The sequence below is a fragment of the Felis catus genome, chromosome C1 (genome assembly GCF_018350175.1).
Source record: "Felis catus isolate Fca126 chromosome C1, F.catus_Fca126_mat1.0, whole genome shotgun sequence".
In the NCBI taxonomy this organism is placed as follows: domain Eukaryota; kingdom Metazoa; phylum Chordata; class Mammalia; order Carnivora; family Felidae; genus Felis; species Felis catus.
In genome coordinates this window covers 13704774-13723410 of record NC_058375.1, presented here as the reverse complement: position 1 = coordinate 13723410, position 18637 = coordinate 13704774, and the positions used below count along the sequence as shown (strand labels likewise).

Genomic DNA, 18637 nt, shown 5'->3' with positions numbered 1-18637 from the left:
AGCAGGCTGGGTAACCAGCAACCGGGCCAAGAGAGAGTGCACGGCATGGGGGGCCCCCAGAGACCCCTCGTGCCTCTTCCCATCACTTGACACTGTATTTGCTTAAAACATTTTTTCATGACGTGGTGTCCTTTTTTTGCTACCATTTGTGACACCAAATGGTGTGGGGGTTTCCCACCTGAATTCTGCAATTCTCTGACACCAGGGACCCAACTCAGCTCTGACACTAAGGGCCTTGGAGTTCGCACAGACCACACAAGTTCAGGGCTCAGTCTCTCAAGACTGCCCCCTACTTCAGACATCAATGGCAAGTCCTGGGGGCCGCCTGTACTTCTGACCAACTGGCTGTAAATCGAGGGGTCCCGTGACCCCCCGCCTTAGGTTAGATAATTCACTAGAACAACCCACAGGACTAGGAAGACACTTTCCTCGTGTTCACTGGGTTGTTATAAAGGACACGACTCAGGAACAGACGAATGGAAGAGAGCCGTGGGGGACCCCTCGCGTTCACCACACCCTCCCAGCACCTCTGTGTGCACGCCGACTCGGAAGCTCTCTGAATCGCGTTGTGTAGGGGTTTTATGAGGGTTTTGTCACGTACCGGCCATTGGTGACTGAAGCCGATCTCCGGCCTCTCTCCCTTCCCAGGAGCCTGGGGAGGGGAGGCTGAAGGTCCCAACCCTCCCAATCGTACCTTGGGCTTTCTGGCCGCCAGCCTCCAATCGCGAAGCTACCTTGTCCCCCCATTCCCCGTGACTCATCTCATTAGCGTGCATGAAACAGAAAATTCCAAAGTTTTTAGGAGCTCTGTCCCCGGAACCTGGAACCAGGGACAGAGACCAAATATTTATTTTTTTATTATACCACAGACTGTGTTTAAGCAGGTGGCTGCACACCACACTTTGCCACAGACCCCCACCCCCACCCCCACCCCCCGCCCAGTTTGAAGATTCATGTTGCCTGTTCGGCCTCGGCAGGCATGTGAAGGAGTGATCCCTGAGGACTCTCATGCGCTGTATTTTCAGATAAGGAAACCAAGGATCAAAGAATCCGAGTACCTTTCCCGAGGCGACGTAGCAAGCAAAGCACAAAGCTGACAGAGCCCAGACCTCGAGGTGGGCTGGGGCGTGGGACCTGCCGTAACTCTTGGGGAGCAGTTTTGTACTGGAGAGTGACACGGGCTAGGGGGTCAGGTAGGCCTTCCCACTGCGACTCTGGACACGTAACTCAGCCTTTTGAGCCTCGGCCTCCCTATCGATGGCATGGGCACAATTGACAGCTGCCTTGCGGGGTCACTGTTGGGCACGAATGAGCTAGGCACCGGTGGAAGTTCTATAAATAATTCTTCTCTGCATCCGGCCTAAACAGAGGGGTTGCTAGAGAGCTGAGATCTCCCCGGAGCATCCCACATCTGCCTCCTTCAAGACCCAGTTCAAAACCACCTCCTCCAGGAAGCCTCCCGAGATTCCCAGCAGCCCCACGGTTCTTGTCCTTACTTTCAAATTCCTCAAGGCTTTGGTTTATGGGACAATAGTCCCTCCTGCGCCTGTTCCCCCTCCTAGCCCAGTGTACTCACTCCTACCTCTGGACACCCTTGACTTTCCAGAGCACCCTGGACCTAATCACTCATCACTCTCGATCTGCTGTGGGCATCACTGGCAGCCTGCCGGGTCCCTCCATCGGGCAGCGGAGGCTCCTTGAGGGCAGGGGTCTGGTGGAGAGCGGACAAACTCTCTACCACCTCGGGCCTGCCGCAGGGCTCAGCAGAGTGCGTGCCTATTGTTGGTGAACTTCAGTGGGTCTCTTGCCCCTTCTTGGCAAGGAATTGTGCAGGGGCATCTCTTTTGGCGGAGAATGTACTAGAGCAAGGGGACTCGCGTCTTGTCTCACATAACCTTCCTAAGGTTTGTTTTTTTTTTTTTCCAACGTTTATTTATTTTTGGGACAGAGAGAGACAGAGCATGAACGGGGGAGGGGCAGAGAGAGAGGGAGACCCAGAATCGGAAACAGGCTCCAGGCTCTGAGCCATCAGCCCAGAGCCTGACGCGGGGCTCGAACTCCCGGACCGCGAGATCGTGACCTGGCTGAAGTCGGACGCTTAACCGACTGCGCCACCCAGGCGCCCCCCTATGGGTTTTTTACAGATGGTATTAAAAAAAATTTTTTTAGGGGTGCCTGGGTCAGTTAAGCGCCCGACTCTTGATCTTGGCTCAGGTCACGATCTCAAGGTTTCTGAGTTTGAGCCCTGTGTCGGGCTCAGTGGATTCTCTCTCTCTCCCCCTCTCTCTCTGTCCCTCCCCTGCTCGCGAACTCTCTCTCTCTCTCTCTCAAGATAAATAAAGAAACATTAAAACATTTTTATTATGGTGGTAAAATACGCATAACATAAAATTGGCCATTTTTAAGTGTACAATTCAGTGGTATTTAAGTACATTCATAATATCGCATGACTGTCCTACTATCCATTTCCAGAACTTTTTCATTAGCCTAAACTGAAACCCTGCGCCCATGACACAGTAAGTTCCCATTCCCCCAGCCCTGCCCCACCCCCCCCAGCCCCTGGTAACCTTTGCTCCACTTTCTGTCTCCATGAATCCGCCTAGTCTAGGCACCTCACGTGTTTACCCTTTTGTGACTGGCTTATTTTCTCTTATTTCCCTGACATGTGTCTTCCAGGTTCATCCACGCTGTCGTAGCGTCAGGAGTTCCTTCTTTTTGAAGGTTGACTGACCTCCCACTGCAGGTTTATTCCGCATTTCATTTATCCGCTCATCTGTTGTTGGACACTTGGGTTGCTCCCACCTTTTAACGTTTATTTATTTTTGAGAGAGAGACAGAGCATGAGTAGGGGAGGGGCAGAGAGAGGGAGACACAGAATCCGAAGCAGGCTGCAGGCTCCGAGCCGTCAGCACAGAGCCCGACGTGGGGCTCGAACTCACAGACTGCAAGATCATGACCTGAGCTGGACACTTAACCAACTGAGCCACCCAGGTGCCCCCCAAAAAGGCATTTTTTAAGAAGAGCCATCTGCTGACCTTCTGGATGTCCTTACAGACTTTTTCTCTATATTTATACATAGGCAGCCCCACGGACAGAAGATAAACACTTTTAAAATGGGTTTTGGGGTGCCTGGGTGGCTCAGTCAGTTGAGAGTCCAACTTCGGCTCAGGTCATGATCTCGTGGTCTGTGAGTTCGAGCCCTGCATCGGGCTCTGTGATGACAGCTCAGAGCCTGGAGCCTGCTGTGGATTCGGCGTCTCCCTCTCTCTCTGCCCCTTCCCTGCTCACACTCTGTCTCTCTCTCTCTCTCTCTCAAAGATACATCACATTAAAAATAATAATAAAAAATAAATAAATTCACTTTGGTGCAAATGGCGGTCCCCTCCCTGTGCTGAGAAATAGCAGCGTGTATTGTCCTCTGGATGGTTGGGGTGTTTCTTCTTACGGATGTGCCGTGACTTACCTTAGTCCGTCCCTTGTTGCCCTCCAGTTGGGCTGGAAGGGGCAGGGCAGGTGTAGACCAAGGAGGCCTCCGGCTGGCTGAGGCCCTGCGGTTACGTAACAGCCGTCGGGGAAGTCACCGAGGCTGACACGGCGACTTCTGTGGAGAGTAATTTCACAGTTGCACTAAGGACAATTAGGGCGCCGGGCCTGTCACCGGGGCCTGGGATGAGCTCAGACACATTCCTTGCTTCATGGCTGGAAGGGGCAGGCAGTCCTCCGGGAAGAAGGCCTGTGAGCCACCCCTCTCTTGCAGTCACTTCCCAGGAGGTGTCCCCATTGCAGGGACATCTGTTTCAGCAGAAATAGGGCCACGAGGCCGCGGAGGGCCCGCCCTGCCCGACCGTGAGGACTTTCCCTGACACAGGAGGTAGCCGTTTGCAGACCAGAAATCAGAAGTGAGGTGGGTACAGATTTACCCCGCTTGCCTCCTAATGGGGGCAGAACAGCTGGCGCGGAACACAGGAGGGACCCCTGGGGGTCCTGCCTTGCGGCTTCTGGACCTGCCAGGGCCTCCCTGGCAACCATCTGCTCATCCTGGTCCCCCACGCGGCTGCAGGGCTCCCTGACGTGGGTGTGGGCAATGCAGTGTCCTTGCCGGACCCGACTTAAGGCTTCAGACCTAAGATCTCTGGGCCCGGGAAAGGGGGCAAGAATCCAGCGTCTCCTCTCCAAGCCTCAGTTTCCCCATCTGTAAAAGGGGAACGGCGGTCCTTCCCCCGAATCGATGAGGCTAGGATAGAACGAGACGAAGCATACCAGGCTCGCACGCAGACTGCAGCTGCTGGGGTGGACCCGAGCGGGTAGCAGGACGAATGAGTGAGATGCCCTATGGGGACCAGGGAGAAGGCTCTCGGCACCTGTTAGCCCTCGAGGTCTGGGACCCGCCGCTTTGCGCAGAGAGGGACGCGTCGCCTTATGGACGCGTTGGGCACTTGATGGAGCTTTCGGGTGAGATGATAAGAGAGGCAGGAGAGGCGTCTCCTCTGCGAGGGCTGCGGGATCAAGGGTGACCTCGGAGAGCCACCCCCGGCCAGGCACCCTTCCCAGGACTCAATAGATGGCATTTCGACGAGCAGTCCCTCCATGAGATGGGGGTGACAGTTGGAAATGCCACAGGGAAATGAACCCGCCCTGGGGGAGAACAGGAGGCCCCTTATCTGGTTTGGGGGTGCAGACTCTGGCTTCCCCAGGCGGTGCTACCTTTCACACTCCCAGAAAGTTGAAAATAAAAAGGACCACGGCTCCTGGCTGGCTCAGTCAGTGGAGCTTGGGACTCTTGATCTCAGGTTTGTGAGTTCTCTACAATACACTGAAAAGCCCCAAACGACAAGCCACCCCGATGTCCACCCGCAGTAGAAAGGATACATAGATAGTGATATGTTCGTACCGTTTACTACTATTCAGCAAAGGGAAAGAACAGAAAGCTGTTACACACAGCTTCACGTATGGATCTCCCACAGATAAGACTGAGCAAAACAAGGGACACCCGGGTGGCTCAGGCGGTTAAGCAGCTGACTCTTTTTTTTTTTTTTTTAAATTTTTTTTAGCATTTATTTATTTTTCAGAATCAGAGCATGAATGGGGGAGGAAGAGAGGGAGAGGGCGACACAGAATCTGAAGCCAGCTGCAGGCTCTGAGCTGTCGGCACAGAGCCCGATGTGGGGCGCAAACCCACAAACCGTGAGCGCGTGACCTGAGCCACAGTCGGATGCTTAACCGACTGAGCCACCCAGGATCCCCAAGCAGCTGACTCTTGACTTCAGCTCAGGTCATGAGCTCATGGTTGGTGGGACAGAGCCCGGCATCGGGCTCTGCAATGACAGTGCAGAGCCTGTTTGGGATTCTCTCTCAATCTGCGCCCCCCCCCCCCAATAAGTAAATAAACTTAAAAAAAAAAAAAAAAAGACTGAGCAAAAGAAGCCCAAAACGTCCTGTATGATTCCATCTACACGAGGCTGGAAGGGAATCCGTGGTGAGGAAAGTCAGAATCTGATTACCTTCGGGAGCCTTCAGGTGTGTGGGGAATGATCTGGGTGGTGAGTACGTTGGCGTGTGCAGCTGAGGAAATTCGCTGGGCCATACATGTAATATTTGCATACTTTACTGAGCGTAAGGGACACCTCATGCCAAGTCAAAACAAGGCAACAAATGAAGAAGGAGAAGTGCTACCAAAGCTGAGATCTGAAGGATAAGTACGAACTGGCCGGTGGGAAAGGGGAACAGTGTTCCCAGAGGAGCAACCAGCATGTGCAAAGGCCCAGTGGCAGGACTGCTCATCTTGGCTCTGGGCTCCCTGAATGATGCTCCTGCACCTCCATTCTCCATGCCTCCTTCCACTCATTTGAAGGTTTCTGCCGCGGAACAGGTTGGCAGAAACAGCTTCAGTCTGCCAGTCTGCATTTGCATGTTCCACCATTGAGTTTTATAGCCAGAGAGGGATGGACAGGACTTGGGGTTCAAAGTTGGGTTCAAAGCGCATCTGGCGGGGGGCACGCCTGCCCGGGTGGTTTAGCCAGTTAGGTGTCTGGCTCTTGATTTCAGCTCACGTCATGATCTCGTGGTCATGGGACTGAGTCCCACGTCGAGCTCCCTGCTCGCTGGGTGTGGAGCCTGCTGAGGATTCTCTCTCTCTCTCCCTCTGTCTCTGCCCCTCCCCAGCTTGCACTTTCTCTCTCAAAAAATAGAAACAAAACAAAACAAACAAAAAGCCAAAGCGCAACTGTGCCATGAGATGCGTATTCTTGGAAGGGCCCCTTCACCCCCTCAAGCCTCCATTTCCCCATCCGTAAGAAGGGTAGAGGGGTCTTTAACGCGTGGAGTTTTGGTGAAAAGATTTGATGAAAGCTGTTCAACAGTTGCTGTCATGTGGGAGTCAGTCGATAAAGCCTGGAAGCAAGGGCCGCCCAAAGTCCTGGCTCCCCCTGGGTGATCCAGCATGGCGCTCATTAGGTCTCTGCAACCCACAGCGTTGATTTCTTGCCACAAGGAGCTCGTATCACCACTGAGAATGGTGCCTGGCAGGGGTTCGAGGAATGTTGGCTCGTGATGGCCAGCGCTTATGCATGCCAGGCACTGTTCTAAGCTCTTCGCACATGTGGACGTGTTTAATCCCCATAGTAACCTCAAGAACCACTACCCTCCCATTTCGCAGAGCGGGAAACGGGGGCACAGAGCGGTTGACTGCCTTGCCCACAGTCACACGGTTAATTGATGGAAGCTGGCTCTGCATCCCCTGCTCGTCACCGCCCTGCCGTACAGCAAAATTATACAGAGCCGCCCGGGCTGGCCTTCATGAGACAGGCCTGCGGGGGCCTGGAGAAGGTGCTGGAAGCACCCCAAAGGCTGCTGGGGCTCCCCCAAGGCTGCTGACCAAGATCAGCGCTGTCTGGGCAGCCAGTGGGACACTTTGGCGCCCGACGGTGGTGAAACCCACGCCCTTTTCGAGGAAGGCAAACCCACCCAGAATAATTGTTGAGACAACGCGCAGCTTAAGCCGCTTCTAAGCCCGGAGGTGCCCAGGAGGGTTGAGGCCTCGCAACGCGCCGCTGCTGCTACGGGCCCAGCCAGAGTCACCCTGCTGCCAAGTCTTTTTTTTTTTTTTTTTTTTTTTCGGCTGTCGTTGTTGTCATTGTTATTTTCTGGGAAGAGAGACGGGACATCTCAAGACTTTGTGCTGCTCAGAGAATTAATCTTCACCTGCAGCATCATGTGGGGCTTGCAGCCACTCCCTTTCCTCTGTGCCATCGTGTTTTACTGCTCTCTTTCATTTTACCGGGAAGCAACCTCATGGGAATGTTCTAGAAGCTACAGGCTGAGGGTGGGATGGGGAACACGCAGGGGAGAGGGAGCAGCTTATTCCCCCCAGCAGCAGGGCTGAACTGAGACGCCAGACGGGGTCCCTGGGTGTGGGATTGCGGGCGATGCTTTCTCCCCCTGCCTCTTTATACATTTTTGGGCTTTCTATATTTGCATAAGCAAAAGGATGGGAGAAAATTCACGGTGCCAATAGCTGATATTTATTGAGCAGGTACTACATGCTGATTTTACACGTATTCAGTCATTTAACCTTGACAACCTCCCTGTGAGGGAGAGAGTCTTACTTGGTCCTATTTCCAGATGAGGAACAGAAGTGCAGAACGGTAAGCAAGGTAAAGAAAAATCCCAACCATCAACATTTAAAAAGAGATTGTCGGGGCATCTGGTTAAGCGGCCGACTTCAGCTCAGTCGTGATCTCACAGTTCCTGAGTTTGAGCCCCATGTCGGGCTCTGTGCTGACAGCTGGGATCTTGGAGACTGCTTCGGCTTCTGTGCCTCCTTCTCCCTCTGCCCCTTCCCCCACTCACGCTCGCTGTTTCTCAAAAATAAACATTAAAATAAATAAATTGACAAAAATAAAAAGAGATCGTCAACCACAAGGAACGATCCACGAGGGCTATGTATTTTATGTTTCCATTTATATGAAATGACCGGAAAAGGCCAGTCCACAGAGGAAGTAGATCAGCGGTGGCCTCAGCAGGGGGTGGAAACAGGGATCTTACTGGGAGAGATGAAACATTCTAAAACAGATTCATAGTGATGGTTACGCAGCTTGGTAAGGTTAGTAAAATCCATTGGAATGAGCAAATGATATAAGTAAACTGTGGCTCGATGGTTGCAAGACCAAGAAATGTAGTTAAAATGAGAAAAATCGGGGGCACCTGGGTGGCACAGTCGGTTAAGTGTCCGACTTCAGCCAGGTCACGATCTCGCGGTCCGTGAGTTCGAGCCCCGCGTCGGGCTCTGGGCTGATGGCTCAGAGCCTGGAGCCTGTTTCCGATTCTGTGTCTCCCTCTCTCTCTGCCCCTCCCCCGTTCATGCTCTGTCTCTCTCTGTCCCAAAAATAAATAAACGTTGAAAAAAAAATTAAAAAAAAAAAGAGAAAAATCAGACATTTATTGAGCGCCTACTCTGCACCTGATGGGAGTTTTCTCTCGTATTAACAGCACATTTGCTTGCCTGAACTCATCTCTGTGGAGCATCTATTATGTGCTGGGCATCATGCCCAGATGTGGGGCTATAGGGAATCTGACTTGTTCCTGGCTCAAGGTTGCTGACCCGGAGGGTGCTGGGAGGACAGAGGTTTTGTGCGTGAGGTTGGAATCTGCAGGATGAGAGATAGTTACCCGGTGAAATGCCAAAGGAATGGGGTGGGGAGAATGAAGTTGTTTGTCCATTCATTTATCAGTTCATTCATTCATTCATTCATTCATTCATTCAGCAACTGTTTATTGAGAGCCTATCAGGTGTCCCCAGCACTTTGACAGGGCAGGCAAGGTGGCCGTGACAAGGAGGCAGAGACTATAAAAAGGGCCTCGTGGGTAAAGTCATGCCCATCCTCACTGAGGAGAAAACCCATCCTTATTCAGAGAGTGGAGGCTGGCATCCCTCTTGAGGATATTCCTTTTGTCTGTCTGAGTGATCCCCCCACACAGTGAAGAGTCACCTGCGTTCTCTCTGGATGATGGATGGGGAGGTGAGGGTGTCCAGGGTTGAACGGATGGAAACACTGACCTCACTGAGAAGCTTGGGGGAGGACTGAACAGTGGACAGAGGGTAGGACCAGAATTCTAGGCCAGGTTTTGCCACCAATTTTTTTTCGGGTGACCTGGGGCTAGTCCCTACCCCTCTCTGGACCTTGATGCTATTGTCTGTAAATTGGGAACACTGGACTGGCTTCTTTTCTTTTTTTTAATTAAAAAGAAAATTTTTAAATGTTCTTATTTGTTTTTGAGACAGAGAGAGACGGAGCATGAGCAGGGGAGGGGCAGAGAGAGAGGGAGACACAGAATCTGAAGCAGGTTCCAGGCTCTGAGCTGTCGGCACAAAGCAAGATGCAGGCCTCGAACTCACAGACTGTGAGATCATGACCTGAGCCGAAGTTGGATGCTTAAGCGACTGAGCCACCCAGGCACCCCGTTTTTTTTTTAATTTTTAAAAAATATTGATTCATTTTTGAGAGAGAAACAGAGACAGAACATGGGCAGGGGAGGGGCAGAGAGAGAGAGAGACAGAATCTGAAGCAGGCTCCAGGCTCTGAGCTGTCATCCCAAACCGTGAGATCTTGACCTGAGTCAACCGACTGAGCCACACAGGCACCCCTAGGCTGGCTTCTTTCTGAGCCCCATCTGGCTGACATCGATGACCAAGACTTCTGGCCTGAGAAGTCGCCAGAGCTTTAAGGGCTTGTTTTGGTTTCTCTGAAACTTTCTGGTTTTAGCATTGAAAGTCCTGCATCAAGGGGAACCCTGGGTCCTGGGCAAATGAAGACAGTTGGTCACTCTACTGGAAGGACATCAGGTTAGCCTCCCCTCTCATCTTACCCATAAAAAGCAAGACACACAACATCTCACTCTGGCTGCTTGATGGCCACAGCAGTATTTTCTAGCCATTTTGTTTGTATGTATATTTCTACGGCTGACTTGGAAATCCCTTTGGGTACGATTTCCTCCATTTCCTTCAGATCTTCTGGTCAAGTGTCCCTTCTCGCACCCCTCCCATGCCTCAGGAGGGTCTTTCTGGTAGCCTTCATTAGCTTTCCCGGCATTCCTTAAACTCTTGCCTTCTGATAAGCGGAGAGCCTGTGCTGACGCAAGGGCTCAGCTAATGATCATAGAATGTCTGAATCTCTCCAGCGCCCAGGACAGGGCTGGGTGCCCCCGACACCCCAACTCCAGGACAATGCTGCTGGTAGGACATATTCTTTCTGGAACAGGCTGCAGGGAGCCACTCCCCAGGTGTGGCTTTTTAACCCTTTCCGTCCCACAGGCCCCTTGAGCATCTGGTAAAGCCTATGGACCTCTTTTCAGAATAATTTTTTTTAATTTTATTTTAGAGAGAGAGACAGAGAGACAGAGAGACAGAGAGCAGGAGCAGGGGAGAGGGACAGAGGAAGAGAGAGACAGAATCCCAATCAGGCTCCGTGTGCCTGACACAGGGCTTGATCCCATGACCCTGGGATCATGACCTGAGATCAAGACTCAAACTCAAGAGTTGGATGCTCAAACCAACTGAGCCACCCAGAAGCCCTAAGAATACTTAAAAAAAAAAATGGCGTTAGGATAATAAAACAATTTTTACTAAAATACAATCACAAAAAATTTGAACCAGTTTGTGATATAGTGCTTCTTCACTAACACACCAATAAGATTTAGTGGTGGGTCTAATATGATCTTCATTTCAGAGTTGTGGTAGCTTAAATCATATTTTGAAATATGTACAGTAACTGTAATATCGATATGAAAAGATCTTTGACTTCCCTTAGTGACAAATCACAGGGACTTCTACCGGCTGCCTGCACTCACGGTCAAAGAAGATGCTAAATACCATTTAGAGATTAATGAAAATAAGGATACAACTTTTGCCCATCCCAGTGTCATGAAGTCTATCCTCAGCCTCCTTGGGGGAGGGGGTCTCAAACTCCTGCTTTAAGGCCAAGGGGTCTTGATTCTTTAGATAAACAAAATCACCAAGAGCTGAGAGAACAGAGCGAAGAAAACTGACCACGCTGGGTTGGGTGAAGCAGAGAGAGGTTTCAAGACAGGTGAGTTTCGGTGCTGAGTGTTGTCAAGGTGAGACCATTTTGTCAGGAAGCAAGGCGCTGCAGTTGAGGGAAGGCAACGTGGGGAGGGTTTTTGCTCTTATGACCAAATCAAAAGCAGCAGATTAACACAACAGCCACAGCCTCATCCCGGAACAAGCCCGCGCCCCCTTTGTGTCTCTTTTGTCGCTGAGGACACCAAACCATTGTCCCTGTAAGACAGGGTACCTGCCCTCAAGCTTACGCACGAGACAAAACACAAAAGTTAATGAGACAAAATTAAATTGCAATTCAAAAAATGCAGCTGGAAGAATCTGGAACATGCCACATGTCTGGTTAAGTGTACACAGTGTAAGGCACAGGCGTTCAAAGGTGTGGGCCACCTCCCCTCTGAGGTTTATGGAGAGGATCAAGTGGGAAAATGCACAGGAGCCCAGCAGGGTAGGATTGCCGGTTTACAGCAGGCGCTTTTGGGGATGGCTTGTTGCTCCTCTGGTCTCAGCGATCTTCTCTGTAAAATGGAGATAAGAACTAAGTTTGGCACCTGACATATAGGAAGCACTCAATAAGGGGAGCCATTATTAGCATTAAGAAAATGACAGATATTTGCAAACTGGTTCAAGAGACCGCAGGAGGCTGGAGAGCTTGTTCTTTAGGGTGGTAGAAAAGACTGAATGAATTGAATTCTCGGGTTGGCTCCGCCCTTCACACTGGTTCCACCCCCTTGCTGCCCCCTAAACAGTTGGATGAAATGCACCCCAGGCGTGGGGCCCCCTGCATCTCTGCGCGCGAGTGTGCAGAGGTGGAAAGGTGGTCTCGTTCAGGGCCGGAAACAGCAGCAGCCCAAGGCTGAGCTTTCGGATGTCATTTTCCGGGAGGGTCTTCGCTCAGTCTCCCCCCCCACCTCCGCCGTCCCCCACTCGGCGGGGCTCCTCAGTGCACCCGGGGACCAGCAGCTCGCCAGTGCCCAGGTCGATCTTGGGACGACGAACTCGCGCCCATAGGCGGGGGCAAGCGGTGCAGAAGCCCGCCCTGGTCCACCGCGTGGGGTACCTGCCAGCGGAAGCGCTGCCTTATCCTGGGAAGGTCGATCTAGGCCGCCCCAAGTTGGAGTGGGGTGGGGGGCGGATGCACCGTCGTACCCTATGGTTCCCCAGCCCTTCCGGGACACCCCGTGGGAATTTGGGGCCGGGGGAATCCGAGTAGGGAGCCGGAGCGGAGCCTCCTTGTGAGAGGATGTGGGGGCAGGGGCGCTCTAACAGGGAAACGTGCGCTGCGCCGGCTGCCGGCCCCTTTAAGGGGCCGGGCTGGCTCTGCGGCGGTTCCAGCTAACCGCGGGCCTGGTGCAGCTCTGCGGTCCGTGTCCCCAGGCAAAGAATCGGAGCCGGGCCGGGCGGCGGGACTCGGCGCGGGAGAGGGCGTGGTCCAGCCGGGAGCCAGGCGGAGCCAGAGCTGCAGACAGCCGGTCCACCCAGCCCAGAAAGCAGCCTAGAGCGGGGGTGGGCGGAGCCACCGCCTCCTGGGCGGGGCCCGGCGCTGCGGGCCTCGGGGGCGGGGCCTCGGTCTCGGGGAGCGCCGCAGAGAGAGGCGGGGTGGGCGGGGCGAGGGCAGGGGCGGGGCTTATGTCTGCAGTGGGCGGGGCCCGCCGCAGAGGGGCAGTGCCGGCCGAGAGTCCTCTGCGCGCCGCTGCCGCGGAGCCTCCACACCGACTCTGACAGCCGCGGAGCTGGGACCCGCGACCCTCGCCACCTCACGCAGCCTTCGCGGCCTCCACCGCGGCCCCGAGTCCAGTCCCTCGCCTCGGCGCCCACATCCGGGGGGCGGTCCGGCCGCCGTCGCTGCGGAGGCCGCATCTGGCGCGCATCTGGAACCGCCCGGCCGGCCGCGCTGGAGCCCGCGCCCGCCCTGGCCCGGCCGCGCCGGGAGCCCTGCCCGGAGCTGGAGCCGCATCTGGAGCCGCGGGCCCGGGGCCCTGAGCCGCGCAGCCGGCGCATGGTGAACTCGCTGCTGTTCGGGGAGATGGCCTTGGCCTTCGGCTGCCCGCCGGGCGGCGGCGGCGGGAGCTGCCCCGGCGGGGGCGGCGGCGGCGGCGGGGCCGGGCCGGGGCCGTCGCCTGTGACGGCGGCGCTGCGGGACGACTTGGGCTCCAACATCCACCTCCTGAAGGGGCTCAACGTGCGCTTCCGCTGCTTCCTGGCCAAGGTGCACGAGCTGGAGCGGCGCAACCGGCTGCTGGAGAAGCAGCTGGAACAGCAGCAGAGCGAGCGCGAGCGGCGGCTGCGCTACAAGACCTTCTCCCGCGAGCAGGCCGTGCAGACCGGGCCCGAGCTTCTGCGGCCGCCCGCAGCCGGCGCCGGGCTCGGCAGCGGCAGCGGCGCGGCGGCCGGCGCCAACGCCAACGCCGTGGCCCTGGGCGGCCTGCCCCCCGGCGGCGGCTCGCACCCGCAGCACTACGGCCGCCTGCCCGGGACCATCTGGAGCTACACGCAGGTGCGGCGCACGGGCGGCGGCGGCGTGGAGACGGTGCAGGGCCCCGGCGTGTCGTGGGTGCACCCCGACGGCGTGGGCGTGCAGATCGACACCATCACGCCGGAGATACGCGCGCTCTACAACGTGCTGGCCAAGGTGAAGCGCGAGCGCGACGAGTACAAGCGGAGGTGAGTGCAGACTGCCCTTCCCCCGCGCAGCTCCCGGGGAGGGGCGTCCAGGTCCCGAAGGCCGCGGAATGCGTGCGTTGGGGAGGGGCCGGGGGCGGCCAGCTGGTCCTAGCAGGTGGGCTGGGAGCTGTGTTTGCCTGGCGCCCTACACGCGCTTGGAAAACTCAGTTATCTAGTTCCAAGAATGGGGGCTGGCGCTGACTACCATAGGGAACACCTCGGCGCTGTCATTGGTCGAGGCAGGTTGCTTTCTAGGTGACATAATAACCACTGGTGTTTTAGGTGATCTCATTTAATCCTCACACCAACGCAGAGTGTAAGGCATTCTTATCCCCGATTTGTAAGTGAGGAAACTGAGGCACAGGGATGCAAGTGACTTGCCTAGGGTGACTTGGCTGATAGTGGTGAAACCAGGATTTGAACGACTAGTGAATTGAAAGACTTTTGGCTAGTTTGTCTGCTGCTCTAGGTATTTTCCAAGGCTGTAGGGGGTGGGCTCCTCTCCCTCCGCGGGTGAAAAGAAAAAACTCAACCAAACTACTGGTTTTTTGTTCCTTGAATTAAATGAGACCATATGTTTGAAAATGGGTAGATTTGTCCCTACCCACTAGGGCCAGAGTCTGCCATTTTGCTCTGGCTCTGCAAGGTCCAGGTGGCGGGGCCTACATCAGACTGGCCACCAGCTTTTAAAAATGCCTCTCTTCATCCCTCTTCTCCCCACCCCACTACTGTCCTGGCTTACTGAGCCCCAACAGACTCAGCCCTAAAGGCCCAAAGGAGGCGAGGACCTTGGGCTGAAAACTAGACATGGAATGGACCCAGACCACCATCTCTGGCTAGTGTGGGGGGCACACTGCCTGCAGGACCAGCCTGCACATTCCTGCCCAGTCCTGATTCCCCAGCTGGGACACTGACACTGCTTCCTGCTTGCCTGCAGCCTGGCCTACAGGACTGATGGCTCAGCTTTCCAATAAGAGGAGAGGGGTCTGTCTGTAGCTTCTCGGGCCTGGGTGGGGGCAGGGCCCTCTGCTGTCCCCGGCATGGGCAGCTCTCCGCATTGGGAGCCTCTGTTTGGAGCATGTTGCGAGAAGGATCTTTCCTTCTACTCCTTGAGTCTTGGGGCTCGCATGAGCACACAGGTCTGCCCAGGGAGCTAGGTGTGGGTCTCCTTCCTTTTCCTCCACTGGGCTGGATTCAAATGCCGGCTCCATCACCCGCCAGGGAGATTGTTGAACCATTTGGAAGCCTGTTTGCTCATTTAGAGAGACTGGCGTAATAAAATCTACCCAGGGTTGCAGAAGGGGAGAAGTAATCCGTTGATGTTAAAGACGAGAGACTGTGTCAGGCCAGCGTGGAGCAGAGGCCCAAGTCTCAGGTCCGTCTCAGGCAGGGCCTGAGTCTCAGCCGGGAGGTCTTACACCCCATTGGGGGAACGAGCTCCTCTCCTGGGCTGGTCTTCTCTTGAGGACTTGAGAATGGCCTGGTGGCCCGCCATGGCCATGGGAAGGCTACCTCTGCCTCTGTGGGCAGCTTCGCCGGGGTGGGGTAGGGGAACAGGCACTTGCTCTCGATGGTGAAACACGGAGGGCTGGGCCCTTCTGTCTGCCACTGTTGATTGTGTCGTCATGCCCCAGGCTTGTGCCGTGTTTGTTTTATTGTGTGTGCTTTTTTGGACCGGGCGACTAAGGGGATGGAAAAACTGTGCCCAATCTCAAAGGGAGATAGGTTGGCGTTGAGCAATGCTCTGTTCAAGTTGCACCCAGGGCGTGGGGTGTGATGTCAGCCTCTGGCGTTGGCCTGGAATGAGATGGCCACTGCTGAGGCAGGTGGAGTGTGGGTGCCTTCCTCCCACCCTCTGGGCTGCACGAGCACCTTCCCTTCCTCCATTTTTTTTTTTTTTTGTGAACCGGGGAGGTGCATCTTTTCTGAAGTTGATTCGGGGCTCAAGTTTTTGGATTTTTCCAAAGCAAGTATACTCCCTTCTGTGGGACTCAGCTTCCCTATCTGTAAAGTGAGGGGTGAGTGGGTTAGAACCATGCTCTCTGAAGCCTCATGCTTCCTTAGAGATGCTGTTGGGGAGGGGGTCCTTGAATATTACATGAGACTTAATATTTTAAATTATATTAAAATGTTAAGTATGGTTATAAACATGTGCTCACTTGAAAAAAATTTTTTTTGACATTTATTTATTTTTGAGGGGGGGAGGAGGGGCAGAGAGAGAGGGAGACACACAATCCGATGCAGGCTCCAGGTTCCGAGCTGCCAGCCCAGAGCCCAACGCGAGGCCTGAAGTCACGAACAGTGAGATCATGACCTGAGCTGAAGTCGGGTGCTTAACCCACTGAGCCACCCAGGCACCCCAACATGTGCTCACTTTTTAAGTTCACGTTAACTCCTTGAAGTCCACTGACACACTAACGTATTAGTAGTTGGCCTCAAGTTAGAGCCACCCTCCTGCCTTCTCTATTTGTCTGAAGAGTACTCTGACATTGCAGAGCAAACCGCTAAAAAACCATTCCCATTTGTAGCTACTTATCTGTGTGAGTCAGGATTTTTGTGAAACTCTGCAGCCAAAACTGGAAACAGAATTAAATGGAAAGTGGTGCTGTCATCTGTAGTCCCCATTCTAAGTGTTAATGAATCAAAATAGCCTCGTCAACTTCACTGATTGAATTTAGAATGGTTATATTTGAAATATCTATATTTGAACTTACAATATAAATGTATACAAGTAGCACTCTGTTTTTACCTGTTTCTGTATTTGGGTTTCTCATAAGAATTTTCTCTTGGGAGGAGGGCAGGCATCTGAACCACTTAAAAAAAAAAGTTAGGGGTGCCTGGGTGGCTCTTAGGCGTCCGACTCTGCATTGGTCATGGTCATGATCTCATGGTTCTTGAGACTGAGCCCTGTCTCAGTTGAGGCTCTATGCTGCAGAGGCTGCTTGGGATTCTCTCTCTCTCTCTCTCTCTCTCTCTCTCTCTCTCTCTGCCCCTACCTCTGCTCTCTCTCTCTCTCAAAATAAATAAACTTAAAAAAAATTAAAAAACCACCGGGCTAGATGATTTCAGAAGGTCTTGACAAAATATAATCTTGCATTGGAACTCCCGGCCCACTTCTGGGCCCCTGTCCATGAGAGAAGGCACAGTCTGAGGGATGGGACCACGGGGTTCGCTTGCACTGTTGGCCACTGAAGCCTTTACATCCTTCCGCGATGTCTAGTATGGAGCCCCAAGCCGTGAGCACTGGAAGGCACCTGTGCCAGGAAAGGAAAGGTTCCCGGGTTTCCTCTGGTCCCCTCCCCCCCCCAAGAGGAACTCACAGCCTTGGACACCCCCCACTTGCTTCCCCAGAGGGCAGCCTGGGATGTGCAGCTCTGTGTTGTCTAAGCTGGGGGCCTTTGGGTTCCCCGTCCGGGATGTGCGGCCATAGCCACCTACCACCACATTATTCCTGGTGTAAAATATCCTTTCACAGATTTACTGCGGTGGAATTTGCGTATCCTAAAATCCTCTCATTTTAAGCGCCCAATTCAGTGATTCTTTTTTTTTTTTAAGTAAATCCATAGAGTTGTGAAACCATCACCACCGTCCAGTTTTAGAATACTTGCATCCCCCCCCCCCCCAAAAGATCCTTCATGACCATTTGTAGTTAATCGCCATTCCCACCCAGCCCAGGCTGGTGGGCTTTCTGTTTCTATAGATTTGCCTCTTCTGGACACTTCATAGAAATGGAATCATACCATAGATTGTCTTTTGTGTCTGGCTTCTTTCACTTAGTGCTTTTTGAGGTACATCCATGTTGTAGCAAATTCCAGGAGTACCTTCCTTTAGATTGGCGAATAACGTTCTACTGTGCGGACAGACCACATTTTGTTTATTTGCTCACCTCTGTAGTCGGTAGACTTTAAACACAAAGAGTCACTTGTGAACCGCCTCAGATCGTCTCATGTGCCATCGGTGGTATAGGAGCCATGCTTTGGAAACACGCAACCCAAACCACAGCCCCTGGCCTGTTCGCTACGGCTTTTGGTTTCCCTTTGGTCCAACCAGCTCTGAGCTCTTCACCATGAAATGTGGTTGCCGAAACTGTAACGCCAGCAAGGTTGTCAAGCATTGATTTGGAAACCAAAACAAACATCTCTGCCCTGTCACCACCCAGTGCCACCAAAATATCCTGTTCTGAGTTTGCAAGCTGGGGGCTTTTCCCTGGACATTCCTGCTGAATCTATCTGAACTTTAAACACGTGGGGGTTTTTCTGCATCACGTCCAGGAGACCCAGACTCCAGGTCTGGCTCCGCTACTAGGCGCTGTGTGACCTCAGGCCAATTGCCGCCCTCTCTGAGCCTTAGGCCCTCCACCTTTACAGGAGGGGGTTTCCCTTCTAATTCACTCTACACTTTGGTCTGTGACTCCAAGGGGTCCGGGTCAGGGCCCTTCCTGCCTCATGGGATGGCAGTCTGGGCCTCCCCCTCTCCTGCCCCAGGCCCAGTGTGGTTTGGAACTGTCTGGTTTCCTTCCCTCCCCGCTGCAGGTCGCTAAGTGTCTGTGCCTCTGACTCAAGTCAGCATGAGGGGCTTGGTTTGTTTTAACCTGGTGTTTGGGTGATCGGAGCTTCCCTTGAGAGTCAGGAAGGGACCACAGTGATCATTGGATCCTGATGGTTCCCACATGGGCCCTCTGGATCCCCGGAGCCTTGGGGCAATTCTGGGGACAGTGAGCGGGGGTGCCGAGCACCTGGGGTTTGGCTTTCATCAACCACAGAAGCTCCATTTCCGTGAGCTGTCATATTGATCTTCTGAGGAGGATTCAATTGGAAAACAGGGCTCTACGGCTTAGAAAAAACAAACGAGAGAAATTGCTGATTCAGCTGAGTTACTTTCATTTTTGAGGTGGGGAAA

At 53.7% G+C, this 18637-nt stretch overlaps 1 protein-coding gene across 2 annotated transcripts in view; it reads left to right on the top strand.

Annotated features, from left to right (window-relative positions):
• The first annotated feature begins 12736 nt into the window (after window positions 1-12736).
• The window catches only part of IFFO2 (intermediate filament family orphan 2), a 49735-nt gene continuing 43834 nt past the window's right edge, over window positions 12737-18637 (top strand). Inside the window, exon 1 of one of the 2 annotated variants that reach the window (XM_023258216.2) lies at window positions 12737-13738. In XM_023258216.2, the coding sequence (XP_023113984.1) occupies window positions 13074-13738 (665 nt within the window). In that variant the 5' untranslated portion in view covers window positions 12737-13073. The remainder of the gene's footprint in view (window positions 13739-18637) is intronic. The other variant, XM_011284622.4, reaches the window with a different exon arrangement.